This window comes from Anarrhichthys ocellatus, unplaced genomic scaffold, assembly GCF_004355925.1.
Source record: "Anarrhichthys ocellatus isolate YVR2014 unplaced genomic scaffold, GSC_Weel_1.0 scaffold73, whole genome shotgun sequence".
NCBI classification, from domain to species: Eukaryota; Metazoa; Chordata; class Actinopteri; order Perciformes; family Anarhichadidae; genus Anarrhichthys; species Anarrhichthys ocellatus.
Genome location: NW_022280103.1, coordinates 1,309,828 through 1,337,640, shown reverse-complemented (window position 1 = coordinate 1,337,640; position 27,813 = coordinate 1,309,828). Strand labels below are relative to the sequence as shown.

Below are 27,813 nucleotides of genomic sequence, written 5' to 3'. Positions count from 1 at the left end.
GTGTGTGTGTGTGTGTGTGTGTGTGTGTGTGTGTGTGTGTGTGTGTGCATGTGTGCGTGTGTGTGTGTGTACAGGCCTGCAGAGGGCGAGGGCTCCAGCTCCTTACCGCAGAGACTTTGAAGCCAAACTGAGAAACTTCTACAGGAAATTGGAAGCCAAGGGCTACGGGCAGGGCCCGGGAAAGATCAAGTAAGACTGGGATTACACATGTGAAACGATTTATTGTATCATCGCAGGTGGACGGCTCTAATGCAGTATTTCTATATTCTCCCATTCCATAGTAGCAGTTACAGAGGATGTGATCGTAAACATCCTGATCACAGTTCTGACACAGCTCACACCACATGATCATAATCTGCCCCACATGCAGTACATGATCGTTGATGTGCATCATGTTAATTATGATATATCTATTGTGTGACTTGTTATTGTAGTGCATGTGCTCTGTCCATGGAGACAGGGCCATAGCTGCCATTGAAAACAATGAGGTGATGCCCTCTGTTCCAGTATAGAATCAATTACAGTTCAAATACACATAGAAACAAACTATTTCCCCAACAGAATTGTATTCTTGACCTGGTTGTAAAATAATAACAGCTGAGTATATAAGATGTGAAGAAAGAATCCAGTGCCCTGCATGTGGATAGAAGCAGCAACATGAGAGCTGTCCTGGTTGTTGCAGGTTGCTGATCAGGAGAGAACACTTGCTGGAGGGAACCTTTAACCAGGTGATGGCATACTCCCGCAAAGAGCTGCAGAGGAACAAACTCTATGTCACTTTCCTGGGAGAGGAGGGGTGAGACACACACACACACACACACACACACACAATGTGTTACAGTGCAGGGTATCTTATGCTGTTCTAACTAGCTTTTGAAGCTCAAACTTGTGTTGAATTGAATTTGCCAACATGCTTGTTTTCACTGCTGGTTACAATATCAACAAGGTCCAGTGTGCAGCATTTCTGGGGATCTATCTGTAGAAATGGAATACAATATTCACAACCATAGTTCATTAATGTATAATCTCCTGAAACTAAGAATCGTTGTGTTTTCGTTGCCTCAGAAGGAGCTCTTCATATCTACACACAGCTTGGGCTCAATCCCAGGGCGTCAAATACTGGCTTGTGTTGCTCCGTAGTGTTATTATGGTATGGATGGCTCTGAGCGAGGCGTACGGCGTTACCACGGTTTTGCATTCAGCAGTTTACGTGACAGCAGTGAGTGGGGGGGTATTCAGTTAGCAGCTATCTGCAACCACAGCACCAGATGCCACCAAATCCTCGGCAGGGACTGCCTCCACTGGACTCTCAACATGGTGGACAGATTAGCTGGCGGCTAGCAGCTAACGGTGCAAACGGCGTGAACAGTGCAAACAACAGCAACAGTGCTGACGGAGCTAACAGTGTTTTCCTGAAGAGGGGACGGAGGCTCTAACTTAACTCCAGTGTGAGTGCATTGCAGAGCAACAGACATGATAGACAGTGGACACACACGGAGGGAGCACAGCTTAGCTCACTTACTTAACCTTGTTAGTGTTATAAGTTAGCAAGGCAGAAACATACACAGTTTACATTGAGTGGTGCTGTTCCTGTAAGCTATCCACCTGATGACTTAAGGCAGTGGTTCTCAAACTGTGGGGCGCGCCCCTCTAGTGGGGCGCGGTGGTATTACAGGTGGGGCGCAGGGGGAAATGCAGAATCTTTTTTTTTTTTTTTTTTTAATTTAAGTAATTAATAAATACATGGCGAAATGCCTGTACTTTCGTGTAAATGTTTACGTTACGCCATTAACAGGTTACGCTTGCGCATGCGCGACGGCCATGATCCTTGGCGACTCACATGTGTGGCTTAGTGTTCCAAATGAAGAGACATTTGGCAGGCGGGAACAGAAAAGCAACCGCAAGCGATGCATCCGAGACGAACAGCAAGCAGCCAAGAAGGAAATATGATGACGCCTATCTTGCTCTGGGTTTCACAGTGAACGCGGTAGGAGATGAGAGACCAGTCTGTGCTTTATGTCTGAAAACTCTAGCTGCGGATAGTATGAAACTTGTTTTGTTTAGTTTTTCACAGGTTGCACTTTATTGTTATCTTGAAAAGATGTTTAGTGCAAAACAGGTTAATAGCAGCCATTTGCAATAAGCTATTTTTTGCCAGATATTCGTTATTTTTTGCACAGATATAACTTTATTTGCATTGTTCTAACAAAGTGATTGCACATTTTATTTGTTTTTGTCTGATGGAGCAATCTGGTTTACTTAAAAGTAATTGCAATTTTCTTTATTCTATTATTTGGCACAGACGGAGGAGTCACAAAATGTTATTTCAATAAAAATTAAACATGGACCATTTTGTTACAATTTTGGTGGGGCATGAACATTTTTCTTCTTCCAAAGTGGGGTGCGACAGAAAAAGTTTGAGAACCACTGACTTAAGGGAAGTGAAGTAGTTTGTTATAGCATTCTATATATAAGAGGCTATATGCAGCAGCCAAAGAGATTTGGAGTCAATGAGCTGCTGTCAGGCGGCAACCTCCGGTTCTGAAAAGTGAAGCCAATGTGAAAGTGCCTTCAAACTTGCATTCTCTCTAATGTCCACCAGGGGGCGACTCCTCTGGTTGTATAGAAGTCTATGAGAAGATGACTCTACTTCTCTCTTGATTTATTACCTCAGTAAACATTGTAAACATGAGTTTATGGTCTCAATCTCTAGTTTCAAGTCTTCTTCAATACAGCATGATGTTCATTTAGTACATTATGGTCCATTTAGAGTCAAACAGACCATAAAGCAGGGTATGCTTTAGGGCGGGTCTACTGTGATTGACAGGTCTCTGCCGCTACCAGAGCTGTATAGCATACCATGAACCAAATGTGTAAAGATGTTCCCTCTCTGTCTTGTCTCCTCAGATTGGACTACAGTGGTCCGTCCAGAGAGTTCTTCTTCCTTTTGTCTCAGGAGCTGTTTAATCCGTACTACGGTCTGTTTGAATACTCAGCTAACGATACCTACACCGTTCAAATCAGCCCCATGTCAGCATTCGTTGAGAACCACCTGGAATGGTAAGCTGTGCAATACAAACACAGTCACACACAGTGACACACACATGTAAAGCGTCTTTGAGTACCTTTTAAAGCGCTATACAAATAAAATGCATTATTATTATTATACACACACACCTAGTGAATCAGTGTTTATTGAACAATACTGCAAGTTTGGCGCTAACTGTTCATTACGTTTGTGATTGTACAATTTCTCAAATTTACCAACAAACCAGCTGATATCCAGCTGGAAAAGTTTATGTATTTATTGATTTACTGTAGTCAGCTTAATGAAAACCCAGAACACTGTGAACACACGATGGAGTAACATGACTTAGTACAGAAGCCCTGAGGGGAAAAGTGAGAAAGCAAAAGTCTGGTGATCATTTTCTAGGTCTGATTGAAATTCTTTGTGTTTGTGTCTTGAGAGCAGGTTGAAAAATCATCTTTCTTAGTTTTCTTTTTTCTTTTTTTTTTTTATCTGTGAAAACCGGTGTTTGTTGTTGTAATACTTATTTTGGCCACAAGAGGCTGAAGTTCACCTCCACCCCATGTTCTAAATAGGACGTAAAGCACTTATTAAATGCATTTCTGGCCAAAGGACAAACATGACGGTAATGTTACATAACTTAATGTTAACACAATAAATGAAGAGTGCATGGAGGAATTCAAACTCACCTGGAAGAAAACATGAATGCCTTCAGTCCTTTTGAGAACGTGGGGTAGAGGTGCACTTCAGCCTCTTGTGGTTGCAATGAGTATCACAACAACAAACAATTCAAACGTTCCTAACAAAAATAATGAATCCACCACCTGGCAAACTTTTCTTCCACCTGTTTTTAAGCCATAAACCCAGGAGAGAAGTTTAGATCACACTCATTTTCTCACTTGAGTCTCTGGGCTTCCGTAGAGAAGTCTGTTCAGTCGGTCTTTCACACCACATTTTTCATGCGTTTCATAAATACATCATTTTAAGATGGGTCTTTTGACACTCAAATGTCATCAAACAACACAAATACCTTATTGATTGGAGGTGACGGTATAATAAGGTTGATATATAGAATGAGTTGTTTTTTTATAGCTGCTGGCACTTTATTAAAGAAAGAAAGATTGTACTGTTTGAAGAATTGCAGGTTTTCTGCAGATTACTGACTGTGTAGCCATTATGGGCCAATGATTATGTGTTTTGCTAAAAATACTGATATTGTAGACAATGTTTGCATACAAATGTGATGGCATATTAGTTTCACTCCCTTTAGCAGCCTGACATTGGCGTCAACAGTGACATTCAGAAAAGAAGAAAATTTAATTTAGAGAATACTGTATTAGTATCAGGCCCGTCCCTCATTTTACTAGTTCATGTGTCAAAGTTGTGTTTAACTGATGCTGTTGTTGGTTCTAATGTCCCGTGTGTGTGTGTGTGTGTGTGTGTGTGTGTGTGTGCGTGTGTGTGTGTGTGTGTGTGTCCAGGTTCCGCTTCAGTGGGCGTATCCTGGGCCTGGCTCTGATCCATCAGTACCTGCTGGATGCTTTCTTCACCAGACCCTTCTACAAGGCCCTGCTCCGACTGTGAGTACACACACTATATGTTTGTTCTTCTGCAGACACACACACTCTGACAGTGTGCACTTCTGAAAAACGCAACGTCAGCTGTGAAGTGAATACACGTTTTTTTTCTGCATAGACGATGTTAGGTGACTGTCTCTTTAAGGCTTCGTTAGACATGATACACTCCCGGTTAACTGTGTCAGAAAACATCTGGTTCTTTGATTTAAAGTCAAAAGGTACAGCACTAAGGATCAACTCCATCTGCTACAGTGAATATCCTGAAGGAACATCCAATCACTGTGACGTGACGAGCAGGAGTTGTAGATCAAACTGTTCGGGAAACTAATCCCGAACAGTTTGAATCAATTCACGTTTGGATTCTGTGGTCAATTTTGGATTAATTCATCTGCAACTGTAACCACTCAGAGATGAATTGACACAAGGATTGTGCAGCGTGCTGGCATTGTGTTCAGTCGTTTTATGTGTGAGCTCCGTGTGTCCCTTCAGGTCCACAGACCTGTCTGATCTGGAGTATCTGGACGAGGAGTTCCACCAGTCTCTGCAGTGGATGAAAGACAACGACATCACTGACATCCTGGACCTCACCTTCACCGTCAACGAGGAGGTCTTCGGCCAGGTCAGCGCGTGTGACATACACAGTATTGTTAATCTGGAATGTATGTTTGTTCCCACAATGACGAGCTTTCTACACGCTGCCTCTTGGCTTGCCAGGTGACTGAGCGGGAGCTGAAGTCGGGCGGCTCCAACCTCCAGGTGACTGAGAAGAACAAGAAGGACTACATCGAGCGAATGGCCAAGTGGAGGGTGGAGAGAGGAGTGGTGCAGCAGACGGAGGCGATGGTCAGAGGCTTCTACGAGGTAAACAAGGCTGTTTGGTTCATAGCACCATCAGATGCTTTCAACAACATCACTGTAAGGTTAACATTAGTTAAGAACCCTCATTTATAAATAGACCAATGAGGTCATAGGCCTTCTGTAACCAGCTGTAGGGAGTCATATATTAAACAATAAGACAATAAGATAACAAGTCCTAAATCATAATCCACAGTGGAACACTTTCACACATGTCAACACCTCCAAAGACTCCACTATGTGACTATAAAATGCATAGTATATATACTATAATAGTTCATATAGACTGCATACATCATAATACACTTGAGTGCGCCCACACAGCTGAACAGAAACATGTGCTTATCTCTCCGTCCCAGGTGGTGGACTCCAGGCTGGTGTCTGTGTTTGATGCGCGGGAGCTGGAGCTGGTGATCGCCGGTACAGTCGAGATCGACCTCATTGACTGGAGGAGCAACACCGAGTACAGAGGAGGTGTGTGTGTGTGTGTGTGTGTGTGTGTGTGTGTGTGTGTGTGTGTGTGTGTGTGTGTGTGTGTAAAACCCATAGACTGTATACACGGATGCTGTGCTGACAATGTACCATAGACTGTGTTCCCTCCATCTGTACTCAGCTAGCTGCTATATTAGTGTAGCAGAGGGATGCTAAGCAGACTAAGCTAGCGATGCTCATTTTTTGGCGATTTTATGAATGGTATCCGGTAATCTTTACGCCCCTAGCACTTTGATTTTTTTAGTTTGTCCATATATGGATATAATATGGATCAGAAAAAGTGATCAGATCAGCCAGAGCACATCTGGATTTAGTCTGTGTTTCATTCCACTGAGATCTTAGAACCAACCTTCACAGTACTGGACTACAGTGCTGGTCTAATGTGTCCTTGAATAAGTGTGAAAAGAGTATATAAACCAAACCGTTCCCTGTTTTCCAAAACACCACAATTGACCTTTTATAGTTTCTTTTAATGACAAATTACATCAGTTTCTTGTTACACACCATATGCATTATTAACAGAACTGGTCAATACTAGCCTCTCTATGCTTATTCTGTCACATGTTGTCTCCCTGACTCCATCACCAGGTTACCATGACGGCCACATAGTGATGCGCTGGTTCTGGGCTGCTGTGGAGCGGTTCAACAACGAGCAGCGCCTCCGCCTGCTGCAGTTCGTCACCGGGACGTCCAGCGTGCCCTACGAAGGCTTCACCGCACTGCGGGGATCCAACGGCCTGCGGCGCTTCTGTATCGAGAAGTGGGGCAAAGTCACATCACTACCCAGGTATCTGAAGCGGTGTCCTGTAAAGCCTTGTTTAAGCTGTTCAGCTCTCATCACTTTGTTCCTTCAAGTCAATGGACCTGCTGCCTGCTCCACCCCTCACACTCATCAGAGGGCTCGGTTCAATCACTTAGTGCAGGCCCAAGGTGATTGGATGAGCTCATCGCAGTCCTGTGACAGCCACAGAACGGGATTGTTGGCTTTTTTTGTCAGAGCATTTTATTTATTGATTGCTGCCAGGAGAATTTCAACAAATATAACAAAGACATTTTTTTACCAACCCTGGCTTTTTAAACAATCAGTATAAAGTCACCATAGAGAGGAGGTCAGGGTGGACGGGTCAAACAGATTCGGGACTTTCACCCGGGGGACCACTGTTTGTCAAAGTTTATTTAGAAAAAAGACACTGTGCATGTAACCAGCTGAAACTTGACACGTCGTCTCTGACATGTTTAAAACTGGCCAGACGGGAACCTAAAGCTCATAGTTTGAAGCTTGGGGCCACTGACCATGCTGCCGTGTTTAACGGGTTTGGAGTGAGAACATGTTGGAAATTTTCCCAAAATGTCACCTCTGTATTTTTGCATGCAAAGCAACAATACTTTCGGCCTTTAGTCCCTGCAGGTTTGTACCGTACGTAGCACTTTGGACCAGTAATATGAACAGGTCCAAAGTCCTTCCTTTCGCTCTAAAGGTCGTGGTGGCTGGTGAGGTAAATAAATCTGCTTACCACCTATAAATGAACCATCACTTTAGTTCAGTGTATATTATTTCATCACCAGAAGCTTAACACGCAGTGTGAAATGCTCTGATGTGAACTGCCCTCATCAGTTGGCTGCAATGCTTGGGCTCAGCAGAGCAGCTACAGTATTTGTGGTACTTCCACTCCTCTGTATTTCAAGTAGATGTGATATTGTGCAAGGTGTGTTCGTCTGACCTTCCAGCAGGACCTTCATTTAGTAAACAGCGGTTAAAACGTGAGCGCGCTCATTAGAAACAAAGAGCGGGGCTCGGGTTTCACTGCAGAGCGGGAAAAGGGCCAGAGCTCAACTACGTGGACGGTGGGAGCTTCATTATCTGCTCATATACTGCAGGGCTACTAATGACAGCAGGTCTGGAGGGTGTGGAGGTGTGTCTGCATGTGTGTTTGTGTTGAGGTGGTTTTAAAGTGAAATAACACTTATTTTAAAGCAGAAATAACATTAAAACAAAACTTACTGTGTACTGGACATTACAAAGACTGTTTGCTGACTTTCGAACACTTCTCTACTGCTGCTACTGCATTCTTTTTTAGCATTAACCATTAGCTTGTAATTGTCACATGAGGCCACAGGGGGCGCTGTTTCACAACTAATACATGGGCTCACTTTAGAGGTGCCCTGTGCAGCAAAACACAGCTAGGTCGCTGAGGTCTGACAAACCGTTCTGAATAACTGTCTTTCCAGTATTGTGAATGCAGCATTGCTTACAGTCTCTGCCTTTTGTTACGGCCTACTGTGATTGGTAGAGTAGTGTGATATCATTGGTAGGACTGTGTTTCCTGACACCCTGCGTTAGTATTTTTGTGTGTCCCCGTGCACAAGACAAAATAAAGCAGTTTCATTGTGCTACAAGAGGTCAGAAACTCCACAGGGAACCTGTACGTTGAGATTCACGGTCATGATATCAGACAGGTCAAGTGTGTACCTATAAATGTTAAAGTGTCCACATGTCCTATTTTTAGTTTCTACATCTGCCTGGCTGTGTGGATCTGTGTGACGCAAATATTGGCATCTGCCCATGTCCACAAGCAGCCCAGAATGTATGACTTAAAGGAATACTTCACCCACAAAATGACCATTTGTATATCAATTTCGAACCCCATGTTACAGACACAAGACTGATCTTCTCATCGAACTCTCGGCAAGAAAGCAAGATTAAATATTCCTTTAAGTGTCTCTTTGTGATATGTCTGTTTTTATGCAGCAATTACTTTAATCGTCAGGAGACAATAAAAGCATCGTTGTATACAAGGGAAAAACTGTATGCAGATATGATATGCTGAAAATGTCTCATTCCAGGTGCTTATACCACAGTATTGAAGAACCTTTTTTGCATAAATAAAAAATGTATATTTTCTGACATGTTTTCTGTTGTTGTCCTTGATCCTCCTAAATACATGTGAGTTGTAAAGTGTGATGTGAGCTTCAGATATTCTCCTCTAGCCTTGACTCTCCACACTCTTAACAGTTCACCTGTGTCTCTCTCTCTCTCTCAGGGCTCACACCTGTTTCAACCGTCTGGACCTGCCTCCATACCCCTCATACACCATGCTGTATGAGAAACTGCTCATCGCTGTGGAGGAAACCAGCACGTTTGGCCTGGAGTGAGCCCCACAAGGACAACATCCCTCTCTGTGGGACGCCGGCTGGGCTAAAACATGTGAAATCTCGTTGGATTTATACGTCGTAAAGATACCTGGATTGTACTCGACAAAGTTTTTGGTCATGTGGATATATGTCACTGTTATGGTACTGTGTGTTAGTCTCTCAGTTAGCTACGAGGATCTTTATGACAGCACCCAGCACTTACAGTCAAAATATAGCTGCAAAATAGCACTGAAAAAAATTACTTTACATACAATCTAATACAAAAACTATGACCGCTACATACCTGACAACTTGTTGGAATTTATCTTTAGATATATTCGTACTACTCAGTTAACAATCTGAATTCGCAGCAAGGATTTAAGTGATAATGTAATGAATGACTAAAACCTATGGTGTGCTCTTATACCGTAAAGACAAGGAGGAAAAAACGAATAAAGTCAGAAAGAAAAGTATTAGAATTATAGACAGAGACTAAGACACACATTAAATGGAAACAGAAATACTACAAACAAGTTCAGAAGAATCTATAAACGTGGCTTTAAAGAAGTGGTTCAAAGTGGAATGCAGATTTTAAAGAAAGCTCCTCAGATGGATGCAAACTCTGGTAGCCCTGATGCCAAAGGAACAATTCTGTCTGGTCTTTAATCTGGAGAGCCTGCAAGGATCATTATATTTTTTATCAGGACTGTGGGGCGCCAGTAGGAACCTGCCTGAGTCTGGGATCTGGCACATAAAGAATTAAATAAATGTGATGTAGCTTTGTGCCAGAAACCAGCCCTTTGAATGCCTCAGGGGTGATCAGAAGAACCTTACAATCAAACCTAAAACTACCAATGTAATGCTTGAATTATATAGATCCTGTCTACTGGCTCCAGGCAGAGCTGCACATTAAGACAACAGACAAAAACATGCAGATCGGCAGAAGTCTAAGCAGCAGGAGATAGAAGGATGGATTACTTTTTCTAGTCCACTTAGCATTTGGGTTTTGAGTTCAAAAAATCATGGAAAACGATGGCAGTTAAAGAATCATGCACTTTGCATGGTGATTAAGAAGATAGGCTACAGCTCTATGATCACTATGTTTTATTGGCAGAAACATCTCAATGTGAAGGCAAAAATATATACGTTTAAAGATAATGCAATGACTCCAGGAAGAGTCTTGTAAATTAAAAAGAAAATAGAGTCCAAATCTGATCCCTGAGGGACATGGGTAGGTTTTCTATGAGATTATGAAAATTATTTACTGGGGAAACAGGAGCTCAACCACTGGAGGGATGCATCAATGTCTATAATAGTTAAGCCAACCATATATATTATCTTGTTATACTCTCAGATACCTATAGCAATGAAGTTTATTTATGTCAATGTCAATGTCTTCTCTGCTCCCTGACGAGCAGAGATACAAGAGAAGTGCTAAAAGTCTTTCTTTTGCTTAGAAATACAGGTTGTCTGGCCGACTGGGACTGGGGAACGAGTAATATAGGGATACTTCAAAAACAATCGGCCTCTGGTTTAATTCAGATACAGTACACCAAGAGCCAATCCAGGTGAAGGGTGTGGTATATCCCTTTAAATAGGTGGTTCTAATGGGTAGGCACAGACTCAAGGACCATCAGAATACTTTGTCCAGTTCGGATACTCAACAAGTATTGGTCCAGGAAGGCCTAGATCTGGACCTGCACCATCCCGTTCTCTGCCTCCCTCTAGTTCAGTCCAAAGTGAGGACAGCAGCTGAGCGTAGACCTTTTCATGTCCTCTGAATGGGCTACACTGTTACTGACACAGAACTCCAATGGTCTCTCCAAGCTTTCTGGCTCTGTTATGCTTTCAAAAGCATAGACAACGATGTCATGTCTCCTCTATCAAAGTAGCCATCGATTCCAACACAAGGGCTTCTGGGATTCCGTCCGTGGAGACCGAGGGCAATCATGCCGAACCTGGCATACCCGTAGTTCATGATTCCTTGACGACAAAGAATGGACACTGTCTCCAGCCTGCAAAGGAGACTTTCCATGAATCCTTTGTGAATGGGAGATGCTTGTACTCTTGTTCAAGTCCTCCACTGATGAACTCATGACTGTGTACCTTCACCATCTTTGCACGGTGCAGGTACTTTAGTATCTCAAACCCCGTACTGTCTCAAACAGCAATGCAGCATGTAGGTCTCCAAGGACCTGGGATCAACAGATCGGCTCCCTGATCCGGTCCTCTTGGTATATACCTGTGATGTGCACAGGGGCCCTTGGACAAAACAGTGTAATATATGCAATAGTTAAGACCTGTACTCCGATGTGTTCCACAGTCTACCGTGTTCTTTTAGACAGTGACCGACCGCAGTGAACCCTCAGCATTCCCAGCCCCTCATCTCCATCTCTGGTCCAGTAATGGAGCTGTGCCTCACGTGGGGTTGTGGCGCTCACTCGTTAGTACTTGAGCCTGACAAGAGGAAAGTCCTCACTTCAGATTTTGCCTTGGTTCTTTTTGGAAACCCTCTGCATGTTCTCCCAGTGTTTGTGTGCGTCAAACACGAGTCAGGTTCATTGGAGACTAGCCCATTTACATGAAGCCCCCTCATGCGTCTTGGGAAGATAGCTCTCTGATCTCAAACAAGCCAAGTATACATGCAAACAAGGAGCATTCCGTTAGAAAGAAGGCTTAGAGGCTCCAGGCTACATTAGCCACCACTAGCATCACACACCCGACTCTCATTGGTGACCTAACCGTAACCAACGCTAACTGCAGTTTATTTGCCATGACGACAATCTTTCCCCAACCTTAACTATACCGTAGTTGCCATGCGTTGATATTGTACGAAATTTTTTTTTTATGTTGCCATTGGATGTAAAAAAAATGTTTTTAACATTGTCATTGAACTTATATTGGGTTTCACAGAATCATCCAATATGAACAAGATATGATACACTTGAAATGCCAAGTGTATATAGGGCCTGAATTACAGAGGGTTAAAGCATCTCTCTTTTAACACTGAGAACCTATATTATAGGTTATTCACCCAATGCATGCTGGGATAGGATCCAGCCCCTGAAGGACTAGTTGGGTGTAGGGAACAGATAAATGCGACCTCTGAAGATTCTGACACACGACCACATGTTTGACCACAGCAGAACCTTTGACCCTGGTTCAAAGGTCACATTTTTATTGTTTTCATTTGAAAGACCCAAATGGTGCTTTATTTGCTCGTGAACTACAGAAGCTATCACAATGGGGGTGCGATCTCAGCAACAGAAATACAGGATTTTACCGTTAAATTCTTGCAGAAGTCTATAAATATATATATATATATACGGTGTATATATATATATATATATATATATATAAAGATACCATAAATATATCTATATATATATATAGATATATTTAGTCAGATGAGTAGTACTACAGTCATCCTAGGCAGTGACGAGGCCTTATCCACGCATCTCTACAACCACAAGGACAAGGCTGTGATTATGTTGCATCTTCCCTCTCTTTTTTTTCTACAATCTTTTGTACTGTTATTTATACTGTATTGTATTTATAAGTAAGGGGAAGTCCCGAAGCTTTCCTTGAATATTTTGTTTGTTTGTGTTATTTCTTTTATTTGTTTGACGATATGATCAGAAGAGTTTGCCTTCATTTTTGAAGCCTTTAAGTTTTGATACGTGTGTCTTTTCTATTATCTATTAAGCTCGCTGGTCTGTGTCTGTTTCCATTCATATTTCTCTGTTCTATCCACCACTCTCTGTGGTCACATTGTCTGGTTCATTACTGAGGTTCTGTCAATGTTTTCTGGATTTTTTCTTCCATGTCTCTCTGTCATTGAGCTGCATGTATCCAGAAAATACTCTGTGTTTCAGACAGTTATGACAAGTGACGTCCATAAAAATAGTAGAATTTTATATGTAATTTGTTGAAAATGTAAAGACTGTGTATGGAAGTCTTGTTTTTATTGGGTTGATAATGTTGAACACATTATTGTGGAAAATAATTGGTTACCAACACTACCATAACACTTATATGTAAGTGCATTGATAGCAGCTATTGTAGAAATATTTAAATACGCTTATGGAGAGGTGAAGAATCGTGGGGCGTCTACACAAAGGTGAGGTGTTTGTGTCTTTTCAAGCTATTTATTTGTCTAATTTATTTTTGAAAGGGAATTTAACAAAGGGAATATGTGAATGGATGGATGGATGGATGGATGGTGACACTGAAGCATGCGTATTGTTTCCTGTTTTGTGTGTGTGGATTAAACACATGTACATAATGTTGGAAGGTACAGTTCTGAATCGGAACGGGTTGCTAAATACTCAGGCTGTGCTATCGCTCCACCACACCATACAACTGTTTATGAATCTCAATAAAAACGGTCACTTTGTTACTCTGCTGCTGTTACTGTGTGGATATATTCTACTGAATGAAACCAAGGAAAGACATGGATGATCACAAGAGCTTATTACAAGGTAACTGAGTGGCCATCCGCTCAAGGTGAGCATCCATTCTAATTACTTTTGGGAGAATGTCATTGGCAAAATAAATCTTAGATGACCTACTGACCTATTTTACTCTGGGGCATTCAGCCTCATCTTGTGACACTCATGAGCTGATACTAGCTCACTTGTCAGTGAGATCTACATTAGGCCTCAGCAATTGCTTTGATTAGTACAAAGTTATAATTAAATGGGGGCCAAATTTGTGAAAATAATACACAAGTATTAATAAACCGTAATCTTTAATCTAAAGGAATCCAGCTGTTTGACTCCAGGCAGGGCGGACTGGGATTGAACAAGGAGCCCATGCCCATGTGAAGGAGCCCATGTCCCCCTTCACAGTTGTGTGTCGAATGATTCATAAAACCCCTGTGATGTGTTATACAGTTTAATGATAATAATATATCTATATAATTGTGGGATGTTATAATTGTTATTCATTTGCAGTGTGTTAAGCAGATTCTGTAGTTTTCATTTCATATTTTATGACTAGTTTGTGAAGTTTTAAGGTAAACAAAATATTAGAAAAAAGGGTATAATATAATACAGTACAATACAACACTATCAGTGCATTCTCAGAAAGGACCTTAAAGCGTCCGTACATGTCTCCCTGTGGGCGTTTTATACTTTGGAATGTTTGCAGATCTCTTTATATCATTTGTTGTTTTTTTAAAGTAGTTTTGCATTAATTTCTGATCGTTTTGCTTTTTGTGGTCGTTTTTGTTTGTCTTTACGGTCATTTTACATCTCTCTTTTTTGTTTTACAATTATTTATATTGTTTTACATCTGTGTGTGTTCGCGTTGAACATCTTTGTATTGTTTTGCACCTAGTAGTGGTCGTTTTACATCTCTTTTGTTTTACAATTCTTTATAAAGTTTTGCATCTGTTTGTGGTCGTTTTGAATCTCATCACGATGAGTTGTTTTAATAATTTCTTAAATAATTAAAAAATATATATTTGTTAATAGCAGTTTTATACAATTAATTCATGTGATTTACTATTTCATAATTCCACTCTTATTAAATATTGCTCCATAATGTTGAAATCGCAAAGAGCACCACGCTCCACCCCATTGGTCAGCCCGTCTGTCAATCAGCACGAGCTCCCATGGTTACTGAACGCGCAGCACCGGAGCGGTGTGTCAGTGAGGAGCGAGTAGAGGACCGCTGACTACCGAGCAGCCGACAGCAGACCAGACCACATCAAAATGAGCTCGTCAGTGACGGTGTTAAATAGAAAGGTAAATTATGCGGAAGCTTTGAAGTGCCTTCCCGCCCTACAGTGACACTTTTCTGTCGCGCGAATGTTTTAAAGTTGTCGCTCATTCGGTCGGTCGTGTCCCCGTTAGTGCGTTGCTGTTTCTTCAACTTTTCTCCTGGACGTTTGACAACTAACTAACGTTAACTAACTAACTTACTGACGTTAAAACGACGCCATGATCCCCGAATGTCCACGCGCCGGGGATTCGAGGAGCCGGACCGGCCTCCAGCACAGTCCGGCTGCGGAACCGACCCGTGGCTGCGGAATCAGCGGCTTGTTGTCCGAGATCCAGACCAGCATCAGCAGCGAGCCTTTCAGCGACCACTACACCATCATCCCCGGCAAAGAGCTCGGAAGGTAGGACCGACTGTTTAAACGGTTCAAATCACTTCATAGCATTGTTCTTAAAGTCATAGAAAATTGGTAATTGTGACTTTATTTAAGTTATTTTTTATCTGGACAACATGACACTGCCATGTTATGAAATCCTGCATGTGATTATTTGTTGTACAAATATCATTTCAGCCACATAAGGTAGGTTATTGAGCTCATAGGAGAACAGAATGACCTTCATTCATTAACGTCAATACATTTACCAAGTTAATGAGATTTTTCTTTGCTTAGTCAAGTTGAAAAAGTATGTTTAGATATGCAAAGTAGACAAAATCTTTAAATATTTGCTCATTTGCATGCATTTCCAGAACAGAAATCTGAACATTGATTTATTTTGTATACACATTATAGTCAATGGTTTTTATTGAGGGGAATTTGGATATATCATTGTATCAAAATAATGTTCACAGCCATAAAAAAAATCTATTTTCTCCATGTTTTTATTAATAAAATGTATAAATCAGTCTAATGAATGAATGATATGTGAACAAACTCCTCTGTAGAAAGCTTCAGAGTATAGAGAGGAATGAAATGTATGTAAGAGCTGCTGAAGTGGAGATTTCTGGATCAGAGTCTGAGAACAAACTCATTCAGAGAAAACAACCTTAAAGAGATGTTTAGTTACATTACAGACATTTAGAAGACACAACAGGTGAATAGGGTCAAAACATTAACTAATAGATATCACCATGAAACTTCACCAGTTGATCACTGACATTAAGACGATTATTTTGTATATTATATACATATATAATATGTAATGGTAACTTTTGGTGAATTTAGGAGAAAACTAGAGACGCAAACAGACGACATGTTTTGGAAGCATTATGATTCTTATTGTCAACAGTAACCAGTGCATGAACCCAATGCTGTTGTTGTGGTGTGTCCCCTTGATATATGATGTTGTTGTTGTTTACTTGTAGCTCGGCCCCTGAGCACAGCTGGTAGGGGGTACAGGTACCATAGGGGTACTAACAGTCAGCCAATCGGTGCCGTTGGCGGGACTAAAGCCGCTGTCAGCCGTATGACTGGAACCAAATAGTAATAATAAGAACAATGGAGACTGAGGCTGTTCTAAATCGATTAAAAATAGCGAACAGCACTTCTTCCAGCCTTCTCTGTGTGTCCATAATGTCACTCGCAGACACTCTTAACCCTCGTGGATTCTGCAAGCACAAGTCACCCTTTAGCTAGTAGCTAGTAGCTAATGTAAAACGTGCTACTCGTGCTCCCAGAACAGACGAGTCTACAATCACCCCACATCTCTGACTGCTCAATGGCCCCTCTTTAGCATTTGAGTTGCTGAATAGTAGTTTTAAATTTGAGATTAAAAAATGTTTTTCCACTCAACATCGTAGGCTTCTGTTCGTTTAACTCGTTCCACTCTTAAAACACCGGCACAAAGTACGTTGTCATGGCAAGACATCAAAATGACGTTGCACTGAACTTGAATTTTGGTTCAAAGCCTTATCAGTATGATGGGATATTACTTTGATGTTCAGCTGTTTATGGCATTATCACTTTGTGATCTTTTCCCCAGTGTGTCATTGAACACATGTCTTCATGTATACAGTGAGTGAATGAGGTGATTTGTCTTTGACACTTGTCACGATTTATGTTGTGATTTAGCTATTTATTGTTTTATTGAGATGTTCTGTGTCGTGCACTTTATTTCCTGCCTTTGTCTGTCGTACCCCTGTGAGGGTCTGCCCTTCCCCTAATTAGACACTGCTGTGTTCAATCACCTGCACCTGCTCAGTCTGCTTCACTTCACTTTCTGCCCCTGTCTGTTCCTCTCGTGATTGTCTGCCCCGCCCTTAATTGAAATCTGCTGTGTCTAATCACCTGCACCTTCCCTGTGTATCTAAGCCCTGTGTGTCCCTTGGCTCAGTGTTCATTCGTCTTTGGTGTAACCTGGTCCGTCTTCCATGTCCTCCCGGTATGTTTCGTGTCTGCTCCCCTTTGCCGTGTTCCCTATTTCTTTGGATGTTTTATTTTCATGGACTTGTGATTCACACGTTTTTGTGTTGAATACTTTTTTTGTTACAATTAAACCCACAATTATCCAACCCTCTGTTTCCCGTGTCTCCCTGCATTTGGGTCCAGCCCTTTGTTTTCTGCAAAAACCTTACACTTGTAAAGTGAAATCCAGCCCATAGTCTGATAGCATGGAGCTGGACTCTTTGCTAATGTTTCACAGGGTTTCTTCAAAGGTAATGAGTAGAGGAAATGCCCTCCATCCTGCTGGATAAACTGATCTGGGATCTGTCCCCCAACAGTCACAAGGCCAATCCCCGGTTGATTAGAACATGCTTTTACCTCCACTAATAGAGTCACATTGAACGGGTTCTCCGTCAGCTCTTTAATAAAGGTGTGTGTGTGTGTGTGTGTGTGTGTGTGTGTGTGTGTGTGTGTGTTTTGACTCAGGTACAGCTTCAGAGATAAGAGCTCAGTTTACACTTCACTACTAAAGTTATTCCAGCCAGCAACCTCCTGTTATACCAGTTGTGTGTGTGTGTGGCTTTGCATTGCATGAGCTGACATTGTGACTGAGATTAGCTTCTACAGAACAACATGAAAGGGTACATTAATCTCAGCAGCAGTGTGATTGCAGTGGGCTGGTCAGCTGACACACGTTCATGTGCACCACGGTCACCTTGGATCAAATTCTTTCTCCCTCTTGCATAATATTTCTAGATGATATGATTAGGGTTTATCTATCTCTGGTGATGGCCAGCTGTGGACACATTTCTGGTTGATCATGTCTGAGTGCTGTTGATGGTTTGAGCTGTGCACTGTAGTGGCGTGAGCTAACATCAGTGGAACAGGCTGACGGGACAGACTGCTTCACACATCCTGGACGTCTCAAGTTGAAACTTTTAAAAGAGGACTTAATTTTGCAATTTTTGTCAGGTGGCTTTTTTGTTACAAAATTCCCTCTTTTGGTTTCCGATCCCTGGCCCATGGAAACCCTTTTATTTATCCCACATCCCCCCCATTCCACAGAGTCCAGCCCTACTTGCCTACTTGCCCTGGTCACCTTATATGTTTTGGTCATTTAGATACTTTGCATTTAAACATCAGCTTAATGTGACATAATAGATTCAAAGCTTTATTACTGTGCCCAAACAAACACATTTATAGTTCATCTTTTATCAGATACTTTACAGAATTTTAATCTGAAATGTTATTGAGACTAACATGTCCCCCCTCAAGTCCTGCTATGCAAAGCAGAGCAGCTGCGGTCCTGGTTTGGTTTCCCACCACAGATCCGTTGGCCTTCAACGTTCAGGTCTTGTATTGTGAGTCCCTTAAAGAGACACAGACGTCATCTCTACTTTAACTTACAGCTGATGTTAGTGTGGGCACAGCTCTAAAACATGCATTTAAACAGCACACCACCCTGCTTTGGCAGTAAAGGCCTTCACTTGAATCCAGTTCTCTGGTTCTGCTTCTGACTGTAACAGAAATAGTTAAATGTCATGAATATTACAAATATGAATACAAGTATTTATTTTGCTGCATGTTTTACTGTTTGCTGTCCCTACTTTATAAATGTTAAGTGGTATAGAGAATACTGGCTTCCTATTGGTGCGTTGTGGGGCCCTTGTGCTCTAATCAGTGTAATAACAGATGAAGGGGCCGCACCACTTGTTTACTCCAGGCTGACTCCGGTTGAGCCTTGAACTCAGCGCTGGAATTCCATTCATTCAGATTAAAGCCTTGACCTTAAACCCCCCCCCCCCCGGTTTGTTGTTTTTGACCTGCACTACAAACATCGTCTGAAAGTAGATACATAACTCATTCATTCTCTAGGACTCAGTGTTTCGTCTGTTGAGCTGAATGTAATGCTCAGGTCTGTGGAGGGTCTGGTCACATTGGGCCTTTGGGTGAAAACTGGAGCAGGATCCTGAAACCAGCGTGCAGAACATTCTGCCCGTTCTGGCAGCGCGTGTGCTCATAAAGTGTGTGAGGGGGAATGTCCCTGCATGTGTGGACTGAACCCACTCAGTGAGGGCCACATTCACGCTCCAGACAGACGCATGACATCACTTCCTCTGAGCAGTAAAGACAAGACCCCTTCTTTTTGACTGTAAGAAAAAATACTGAATACTTTGGACATTGTTTAGTTTGTATGCGTTTTGAATGTCCATTTTGCTGGACAGCCTTCCATTGAGTGGAGAGCCCGTCTATACCAGCTTTACAGCAGGGCTCCTATTTACTGTAGCAGAGGCCTGGGGTGAAGACTGCTCCATGAACACGTACTGGGAAAGGACTGCTTAGTCTCAGACTCCAGGCTGAAGTCAGTTTGATGAGTGTCTGCTAGACACACATTTAACCCAACTGAGTCTGTGTGGAGTTGAAGTCAGTTAATATAAAGAAGGAAAACCCTCAGCCTGTAGGAGGGGATGCATTTCAAGTTCCCACCCACAGCAACTATCAATTAAATTCACTTCAACATGTCACAACTCACACATTTCTGTAAGAGGGCTAATTTCCAAATCCAAGAAAAAAGTCAAAGCCATGATAGTGCTGTCTGACCGAGACAGTCAAGATGTGTCAATCATTTAACAATCGCACTAGATCATAGAGGAAAGCTCTATGTATGTTTAACACAAGGTTTAACCTGAGCAAGACAACAATGATAGCACTTATGTCACATCCATACACAGCTAATAGTGCACAGCTGTTTAAATGATATGGGTATTTGTTTTTAACACACGAGTGTTTGATAGGTACTCAGTACTCGATACACAAGTTGATGTATTGGAATCGTTGAGAACAATGGAGACGTAACATCATGTCAGCTGCTCACAATAAGGGCTTCTGTTTAACAGCTGATACGTTCCTTACAGCTCCTAAAATGCCCTGAACTGTTCAGAAACGTCTGTCTCTCTCTCTCACATTTAATCCATTGGTTTTTCTAAATGTTTGGACAATTTCCAAAATGTCTCATCCTTATTTTAACAAAAAATCAACTGAACAAAATGCCTTTCTACTGAAGCGCTCTCATTTAGAGGTCTTTGTCTGACCAGGAGTCCAATATTCAGCTACAGTGATAGCAGGACGTCCTCACATCAGAGAGACGTGGAACGTTTTTCCATATTTAGCTTGAACAAAGAATGGAACGATTGATTGTTAAAGTATGTGATGACTATTTTTCTGTCAATGAACTAAAAAGGATGAAAAGGTTAAGAATGCGGTTGCTGTTTGACCCCCGCTAGCTGGATACCTTTCACATTTAGGAGTTGAAGTAGTCTGAGGATGTTGGGGGGGTTTAAGGTAATACCCTCTAGGTCTCTGCACTGGGAGTCCCAGATGGCCCACAGCCAAGCTCCTTTAGAGACTACCACAATAGAGAAGTCATTGAATTCCATCTGGTTAAGACCCAAAGCTGTTTCCATGAGGGGTCTTAGTGACAGACATGGCCGCTCTCTTATTAGCCCAGATGGTGCTGCCACAGCTCTTTAGTGATTGCCACCAGGCCAACATAGCAGTTACTTCTCTGGGCTAAATTAGATGATTGCTTCCATTTCAGGTTTGAGGTAAAGCTCAAATCAACTCTAGACAATGAAACACTACATCCCTGCAGCAATGATGATGAGAATGATGATCATACATGGAGAGTGTCTTGATATTCAGAAATAACACAAAAAGGAGAGGCCTCATGACATTGTTTGTATTTAATTAATAAATGGGTTGCACCCCCATTGGTGAGGTAGGGTGTTTTATCATAATCTGTGTTAAATAGATCTAAATGTTGTCTATTTCCACAGTCCAATTATTTGACCAAATACCTCAATATCAATATTGTGATGATATAATGTATACACAAATATACTTTTGAGAACAGCTAGAACAGTCCGGTTACTGTAATTCAGCCTATACAACCAGTAAAAGACAACAGTTATGCCATGTTACGATATTACGGTATCCGACATCTAAGACGATATCTACTCTGGTACCACGATATTTATATATGGATATACTGATGTCATCCAGCTGTGTCTCAAACATGTTCTCCTTGAGTAGCTGTATAGTCTCACTGTATATATGTTGTTGTACACTGTAGGCAGTGATAGACTGTATAAGAAGTGGGCGTAGTCATGGTGACGTCACTCATTGGTTTGTGGACTGATGTTTTGAAGCCTTGAGTTCAGAGATTTCTTCGTCGCCATCTTGGATTACAGCCGTCGCCATGTTGTTGTTTTTTGCCACCGATGAACAGAAGTTACCATATTTGGAATGCAGAGGAGTGACGTAGAGACTCCGTATACGGCTCTGGTAGCTGCAGCGACCTGCCAATCACAGTAGCCCCGCCCTAAAGCATACTCTGCTTTATGGTCTGTTTGACTCTAAATGGACCATAATGTACTAAATGAACATCATGCTGTATTGAAGAAGACTTGAAACTAGAGATTGAGACCATAAACTCATGTTTACAATGTTTACTGAGGTAATAAATCAAGAGAGAAGTAGAGTCATTTTTTCATAGACTTTGTTTTAAGTTTTAGGACACTTCCACATCAGCTTCACTCAGCCTGGTGCAGACCTGCAGTATATGGTGGCCTCTCCTTGTAGAAGCCACCATGTTGATCAGCTCCTTGGGTTCATCCAGCCTACAGTGTGTCATCGTCCCTGACCTCAGGAGGATGCCCACTGTCAGCACAGCACATGGGGAATCTGTAGATTTGGCCCCGTGCGACTTGAAATCTTTATTTCATTAAATGCCCAGCTATGAGACTGCAGACCGTGTGGGGTCTGTTTCACTGAGACCACTGATGGCTCATACGCTGTTGTGGTTGGAAACACATTTCTAGAGCATGGGACACTCAGATTGTCCATCAAAGATGAAGACAAGGAACAGCTTCATTGTTCCAACCATAGTATATCAGTTATACCATAATATGACTTCAAACGCATTTGACTACATCACAATCATCATATCGCTGACAGCAACCTCGGAGCGGGCGCACAAAACAAGTGCAGTGCTCAGAAACAGACCCTGGATCAGCACCTTTTCTCCAGGCGCTCTCTCCTTATGGGAACATAAAACCTGATAGAACAGAGTTTGAACCTGTGCAACGATATCTAAGCAGGATTACGTTTCTCAAATCACTTCACCTGAGTAATAAAGGCCGGTACACACCAGGGGCGGCTTTCTTTCTTCTTTTTTCATGCGATTAAGTCGCCAGTACATTTTTGTCGTGGATACACAGAACGCAAATGATATGCCGAGGAATCAACCAATCACGTCGTGCGGAACGGGTCGAGTTGCGCCTATGTTTGTGAAACGACAGCATGAAGGCTCCGTAGTCAGAAACCAAGACAACAAACTGTATTACCCTTATAAATGTTGACAAAGCAGCGCAGACCACGTCCACTCCTTCAAGCCTTTCACAATAAAAGCCCTGGACATATAATATTTGCACAGGAATATTTTCAGTTTTAAAGCAGTAGTAGTTTGTGTGGCGATGAAATGGTTGATGCATACATCTTGTCTTTCATGTGGAGCAGCTGGTGCAACCTGCAGCAGCTCTCTACATGTACTTGTTAGTGTGCTAGTGCACACAGAGCACTGTACGGCTTGGCCTCAGGCTGGGACAACCACCGCATCCATTAAAGCACTTCTCCACACACACAGCCGTCTCTTTCAGGGTGTAGTCTGTGAATGTGGCGGCTGGCTTTGGAAATGTGCTGAGGCTGCTTTAGAACAGGCTGTGGTGGCTCAGTATGGTTTCTAAAGAGCAGGCCCAGACCCCCCAAACCAAAACATGGCCACACCCACACACACTGCTGTCAGGTGACCTGGAGAAGGATGCTGAACTATGACAAGTGGAACATTAAAACCCGTTAGAGGACTTGTGAAAGAAAGACCGCTCTATCCGCCTCAGCACGACGGATCAGACTGGCTTCAGTACATGTTCTACTGGCTGTCCCGGCACATCAGCAGACACATTGATTTGTGGGAAAATGTCGAATGGAAAAATCTATTTACAAGAGATTATTTAGTTATACAGTCAGTGTGTTGTATGTGTGTACGATCGATGCAGGCACGCACAGATCAAACTGTGGCCTGCAGCCATCTCTCTTCTCTTTCCTCACTATAGTCACCAGTCAGTATCTGTGAGAGGTCCTCTCCACTTTTACCATCATTGGTGGAATGTCACCTAATTCAAAAAGGTATATTCCAGAAACTTGATCTGCTGTCCCAAACAGTCTGAATCCAGAAACCTTCTCTTGATCTGATTGGACTGACAAGGCAAATGAGGATACATATTTCATATTATGGTTTGATATAGTTCTACACTGTGCAAATAATTGTCATAAATGTCATACCTACATTTACAAAGCTGTGAGAGTTGAGTTTAATGTGTCGAGTCATGTTTTTGGAAGTTATCTTACATGACTGATATTGCTAGAGATGGGAAGTGATACGATATCATCATCATGGATTCCTCTCATCGTTTCCTGATGAATTGTCGGGTAGTAGAAGAGAAGATACAGGCGAGGTGAACTTTACGTCACGTCCCCACACGGTACAGGCCGGGTCACTGTGTCAAAAAGAATAAAGAAATCAAAAAGGTTTATTAGCACCATTCTTTGGAGTATTCCTTTTCTCTCCACCATGGCTCTGGTCCAGCTCAAAGACTGTAGTCATTGCAATGCACGCATTCAAATTCATTTTGCAGAAGGAGAAATCCGCTCTCATTAGAAAACCTGTCTAAATGTTTGAATGTGTAGCTCCCAGCTGCAGCAGCCCCATGACTGTCACATGAGGCCAGCTGAGGATGAAGCAGCCGGTCCAGAGCTCCAGGACACAGCTGCTGGTCATGCTGCACACCCACACAGTCCTAGTGGACCCACACAGTCCTAATGCACCCACACAGTCCTAGTGGACCCACACAGTCCTAATGCACCCACACAGTCCTAGTGGACCCACACAGTCCTAGTCATCCTGGCTTCTCTTCCTGCTCTCAGCAAGAATGATGTGAATTATTCTCAATCTGAGACAGGCCAGCTAGTCACAACTGTAATTACTGTTGTGACGGCCTCAGTATCTGGGGGTTAAATGTGATAAACAAGCTCTGTTTGGATGCTTTTGATGCTCTCTGGCACCTTGTTTACAGTAAAGTACACGTCTTAATATTGAAAAACGTAAACTGTTCTACTACACTAATACTTTCAGGATTATAGTGAGCTCCACCATCACCAGCTGCAACATTAAAGGGATTAACATATTAATGCATCCATGGTTATAATCTAGTGATATAATATATATAATTCTGAATAATGAGTACTTTTACTTTTGGTACATTAAGTATACTTTGATGCTAATACTTTTGTACTTTTGCTTAAGTAATGTTTTGAATGCTGGACTTTTACTGGTATTTTTACACTGTAGTATTTATCTACTTTTACTCAAGTAGTGTTCTTCCACCACTGTATGTTCACATGATATTATTAAAATATGAATAATAAAACTTTTCAGATACAGTTGAGGCACTGTTTACCTCTCCATCTCCTGCTGCTCTCTCTGTCTGCTGGCATTGAGGAGCTTCCAGTGGATTGTTTAAGACATGTACAAGCTTCACATGTCATGAGTGGGATATTTACTGACATCTCTTATGTGCTAGGCCAAAACTTTACTTTTAAGACTTGGACCTCATTTCAGGCATCTAACCCAAAAGGTTATTAAAATAAACCACTATATTTCGAACGTTAGATTAACGATGACATGTCAACTATATTTTGGAAGTGTATTTTTCAATTATCAGTTGCCCTTTTCCGCCCTGTGAATTTTCACAGCTTGGGTAAAATTTTAACACTTTCTCGCCCAAAGTGTAAAGTGTAAAGGAGAGAAAAGATACTCATCATACTAAATGTAAAATGGTCTGAAAGTTCCCGCTGGCTAAATATCTGCTCAGATATGTCCGTGAGCTTAATATCAGTGTTATATCGTAGAGGATTTGGGACACAGTGGCCGACAGGAACAGGAGAATGGCTTGGTATCCAGCAGACAGCTGTGCTGCTCTACATTAAACTCCCCTGATCATTAATAAGCCTAACATTAGTTGGAACGTAAGTTACACTATTTCTCTTTTGGTGGATCCATACCTGATGTAGTTTCTTAAATCTGCTCTTTCTGCATCTGGTAAAAGTAAGTTCAATCAGAAGTACATTTGTGCTTCTGACAACTTTTAAGACATAGTTGTTTTTTGCAATACTCTTTATATTCCACCTACATTTATATCGGGTCACACAATTAATCCCAGACCCCTTTAAAAGAAGAAGGAAAGCTGTTCTTGGTGAGTCTTGGCTGTGGATTGGTCCGGTTCAGCCAGGCTGCTGCTGCTGATTATTGGAGCATTGGCTGCCAACAGTAGCCAGAGGGGGAGTCACAATGTGGGCTTGTCATCTCAATCAGCGGCTACATTTCAGAGGATTTCCCCTGGGCAGCATGCACATGTGCACGCACAGCGCCGGGGTCGTCGCACGAGAACACCTTCCAGCCAGAAATAAAAGTGGGTCAGGCCAGGAGAGAGAGAAGAGAAACAGTGCCAGCAACATCCACGAAATGATTGAACACACCAAATCTCAATTCTCTTCATACATCCATGGTGTAGAGTTTTCACGCCTGTAAAATACAGAACGTTGCATTGTGGGATTTATAAATGAGTGCATAAACCATAGTAAAAGAAAAATTCTCATGGACTCACCGTATGTCTTATAGGTGATTTTCTGTTGTTCCATTTTAGTCTGGATCAAACCGTAGTTTCCTAATAATTAAGGTGACAGGAACTCATTTGTCCAACCACAGTCCAAATTGAGAAGAGAAATCTCTGGTGGCTCCATCAGAGGAGGGTAAAGGTCTAGCCCTGGTGTTTACTGCACAGCTGGAGTCCCAGGTCCATCCCTTACAGTGCTGGTGGCCCTCTTCTCTTCCAGGGGCAAGTTTGCCGTGGTCAGAAAGTGTGTGGAGAAATGCTCGGGCCACGAGTACGCCGCCAAGTTCATGAGGAAGAGACGGAAAGGCCAAGACTGCCGGATGGAGATCATCCACGAGATCGCAGTGCTGGAGCTGGCCACAGCCAGCCCTCGGGTGGTCAACCTCCACCAGGTCTATGAGATGGCTTCTGAGATGGTGCTGGTCCTGGAGTTGTGAGTATCCAACCTGCACAACTCAAAATGTTCTTTAAATCTTCAACAGAACCATGAGTGGAGGACTCAATAAGGCATGAGATGAAACAGTGAAAACTTATTGCAAGCACAAAGTATGATATTCGGCGAGGTAAAATACAATATAATCAGACAATCAAAGGATAATAAGGTGTCCAAACATTAGGAATAATATTCAAATGTTAAAAGTAAGTGTTGGAATTATGTTATACAGTGCTTTAAATACAGTTGGCAGTTTTGACACACCCATAAGTCTACAGTGAGGAGGAAAATAAATGAAATGTTGCCATTTGTGTCTTTTATCTCATGATGAACCAACTCATTAATAAATGATAGTAGTTAAAGGTAAAGAAGGACTGTTAATGCTGCCGAAGCTAAAGGGAAGGTACAGGTCATTGGAAACCCAGAGTGGACAAAGTGATGCTCAGGATCCATAAAGATGTATGGAATGCTCTCCATTAATCATCACAGCACTACCCTGTCACAACTATTTAGGAATGACGATGCTGGTGACATGTTACCATGGGGATCCATACCTGGGTTTACAATGAGGCACCACAAAACTGAGTTCAACCCAGAGATGGTTGGTGAGGCCATTCATTATTCATAAGTACTGCAGAGTACTGAAGGATGAGGTATTTTCTTTTGGCCTACACAAAACTTAGCATTGCACGGAGTTGCACAGAACATAATCTCTGTATAAAACAAAAGTTTATGATACTTCCACATTTTGTTCATCAAGATAACCTTCACAAACGAACTCCCCTTTTATGGTTTGAAGCGTAAAACGCAGTATGACTTCACGTCACCACCACGGAGCTAAAGGCGGACTAGTGTTCAGTCTCATTTAGCCACATATTAGCAACCACGTAGAAAGCCTAGAGTTCTGCCTCAGAGGGGTATTTACTGACGTATTTAATGTTGTAGAACAAACCTTATTTCATGATTCTAAGTAGAAAGCCATTCATAAAACCCATTGACTTCCAGACGAGGGAACCAGAATTGGTAGAAAGTGGGTTTTAGCACTCATTCCTGAGCACTCTACTGCTGCCTATAGTAAGTACAAGTAAAAAGCTGCAGTCCTGATTGGTTCACACAGCCATCTTTCACCAGTTCCTTGTGTCTTTGTGTGAGATTATTGGTTTGTAGTTTCCTGTGTTGTTGCTGAGGTGGTGTATATTCTTCATGTCCAGGTCCTTCTTTAGAATACGGCCCGTTTGTGTCACAGCTGTTTTCAGTCCTGCACAGCTTCAGGACAAATTTTAATGCTTCAGCAAACACAAGCTATTCCAACAATGTGCCTCGCCTTTGTGCATATATGTGTATATATATATACAGTATATATATATATATATATATATATATATATATATATATATATATAT

General features: G+C 42.0%; 2 protein-coding genes across 6 annotated transcripts in view; both read left to right on the top strand.

Annotated features, from left to right (window-relative positions):
- Positions 1-12,379, top strand: part of hecw1a (HECT, C2 and WW domain containing E3 ubiquitin protein ligase 1a) — a 62,357-nt gene extending 49,978 nt beyond the window's left edge. For all 4 annotated transcript variants that reach the window (XM_031873666.1, XM_031873664.1, XM_031873668.1 and 1 more), the window contains 9 exons: positions 75-189; positions 683-796; positions 2,908-3,060; positions 4,510-4,608; positions 5,095-5,224; positions 5,320-5,466; positions 5,820-5,934; positions 6,541-6,739; positions 8,994-12,379. In XM_031873666.1, coding sequence (XP_031729526.1) covers positions 75-189; positions 683-796; positions 2,908-3,060; positions 4,510-4,608; positions 5,095-5,224; positions 5,320-5,466; positions 5,820-5,934; positions 6,541-6,739; positions 8,994-9,105 — 1,184 coding nt within the window. In that variant the 3' untranslated portion in view covers positions 9,106-12,379. The remainder of the gene's footprint in view (positions 1-74; positions 190-682; positions 797-2,907; positions 3,061-4,509; positions 4,609-5,094; positions 5,225-5,319; positions 5,467-5,819; positions 5,935-6,540; positions 6,740-8,993) is intronic.
- Positions 12,380-14,752: 2,373 nt separating this feature from the next.
- The window catches only part of stk17a (serine/threonine kinase 17a), a 24,713-nt gene continuing 11,652 nt past the window's right edge, over positions 14,753-27,813 (top strand). The window contains exons 1-2 of one of the 2 annotated variants that reach the window (XM_031873691.1): positions 14,753-15,211; positions 26,198-26,410. In XM_031873691.1, the coding sequence (XP_031729551.1) occupies positions 15,030-15,211; positions 26,198-26,410 (395 nt within the window). In that variant the 5' untranslated portion in view covers positions 14,753-15,029. The remainder of the gene's footprint in view (positions 15,212-26,197; positions 26,411-27,813) is intronic. The other variant, XM_031873692.1, reaches the window with a different exon arrangement.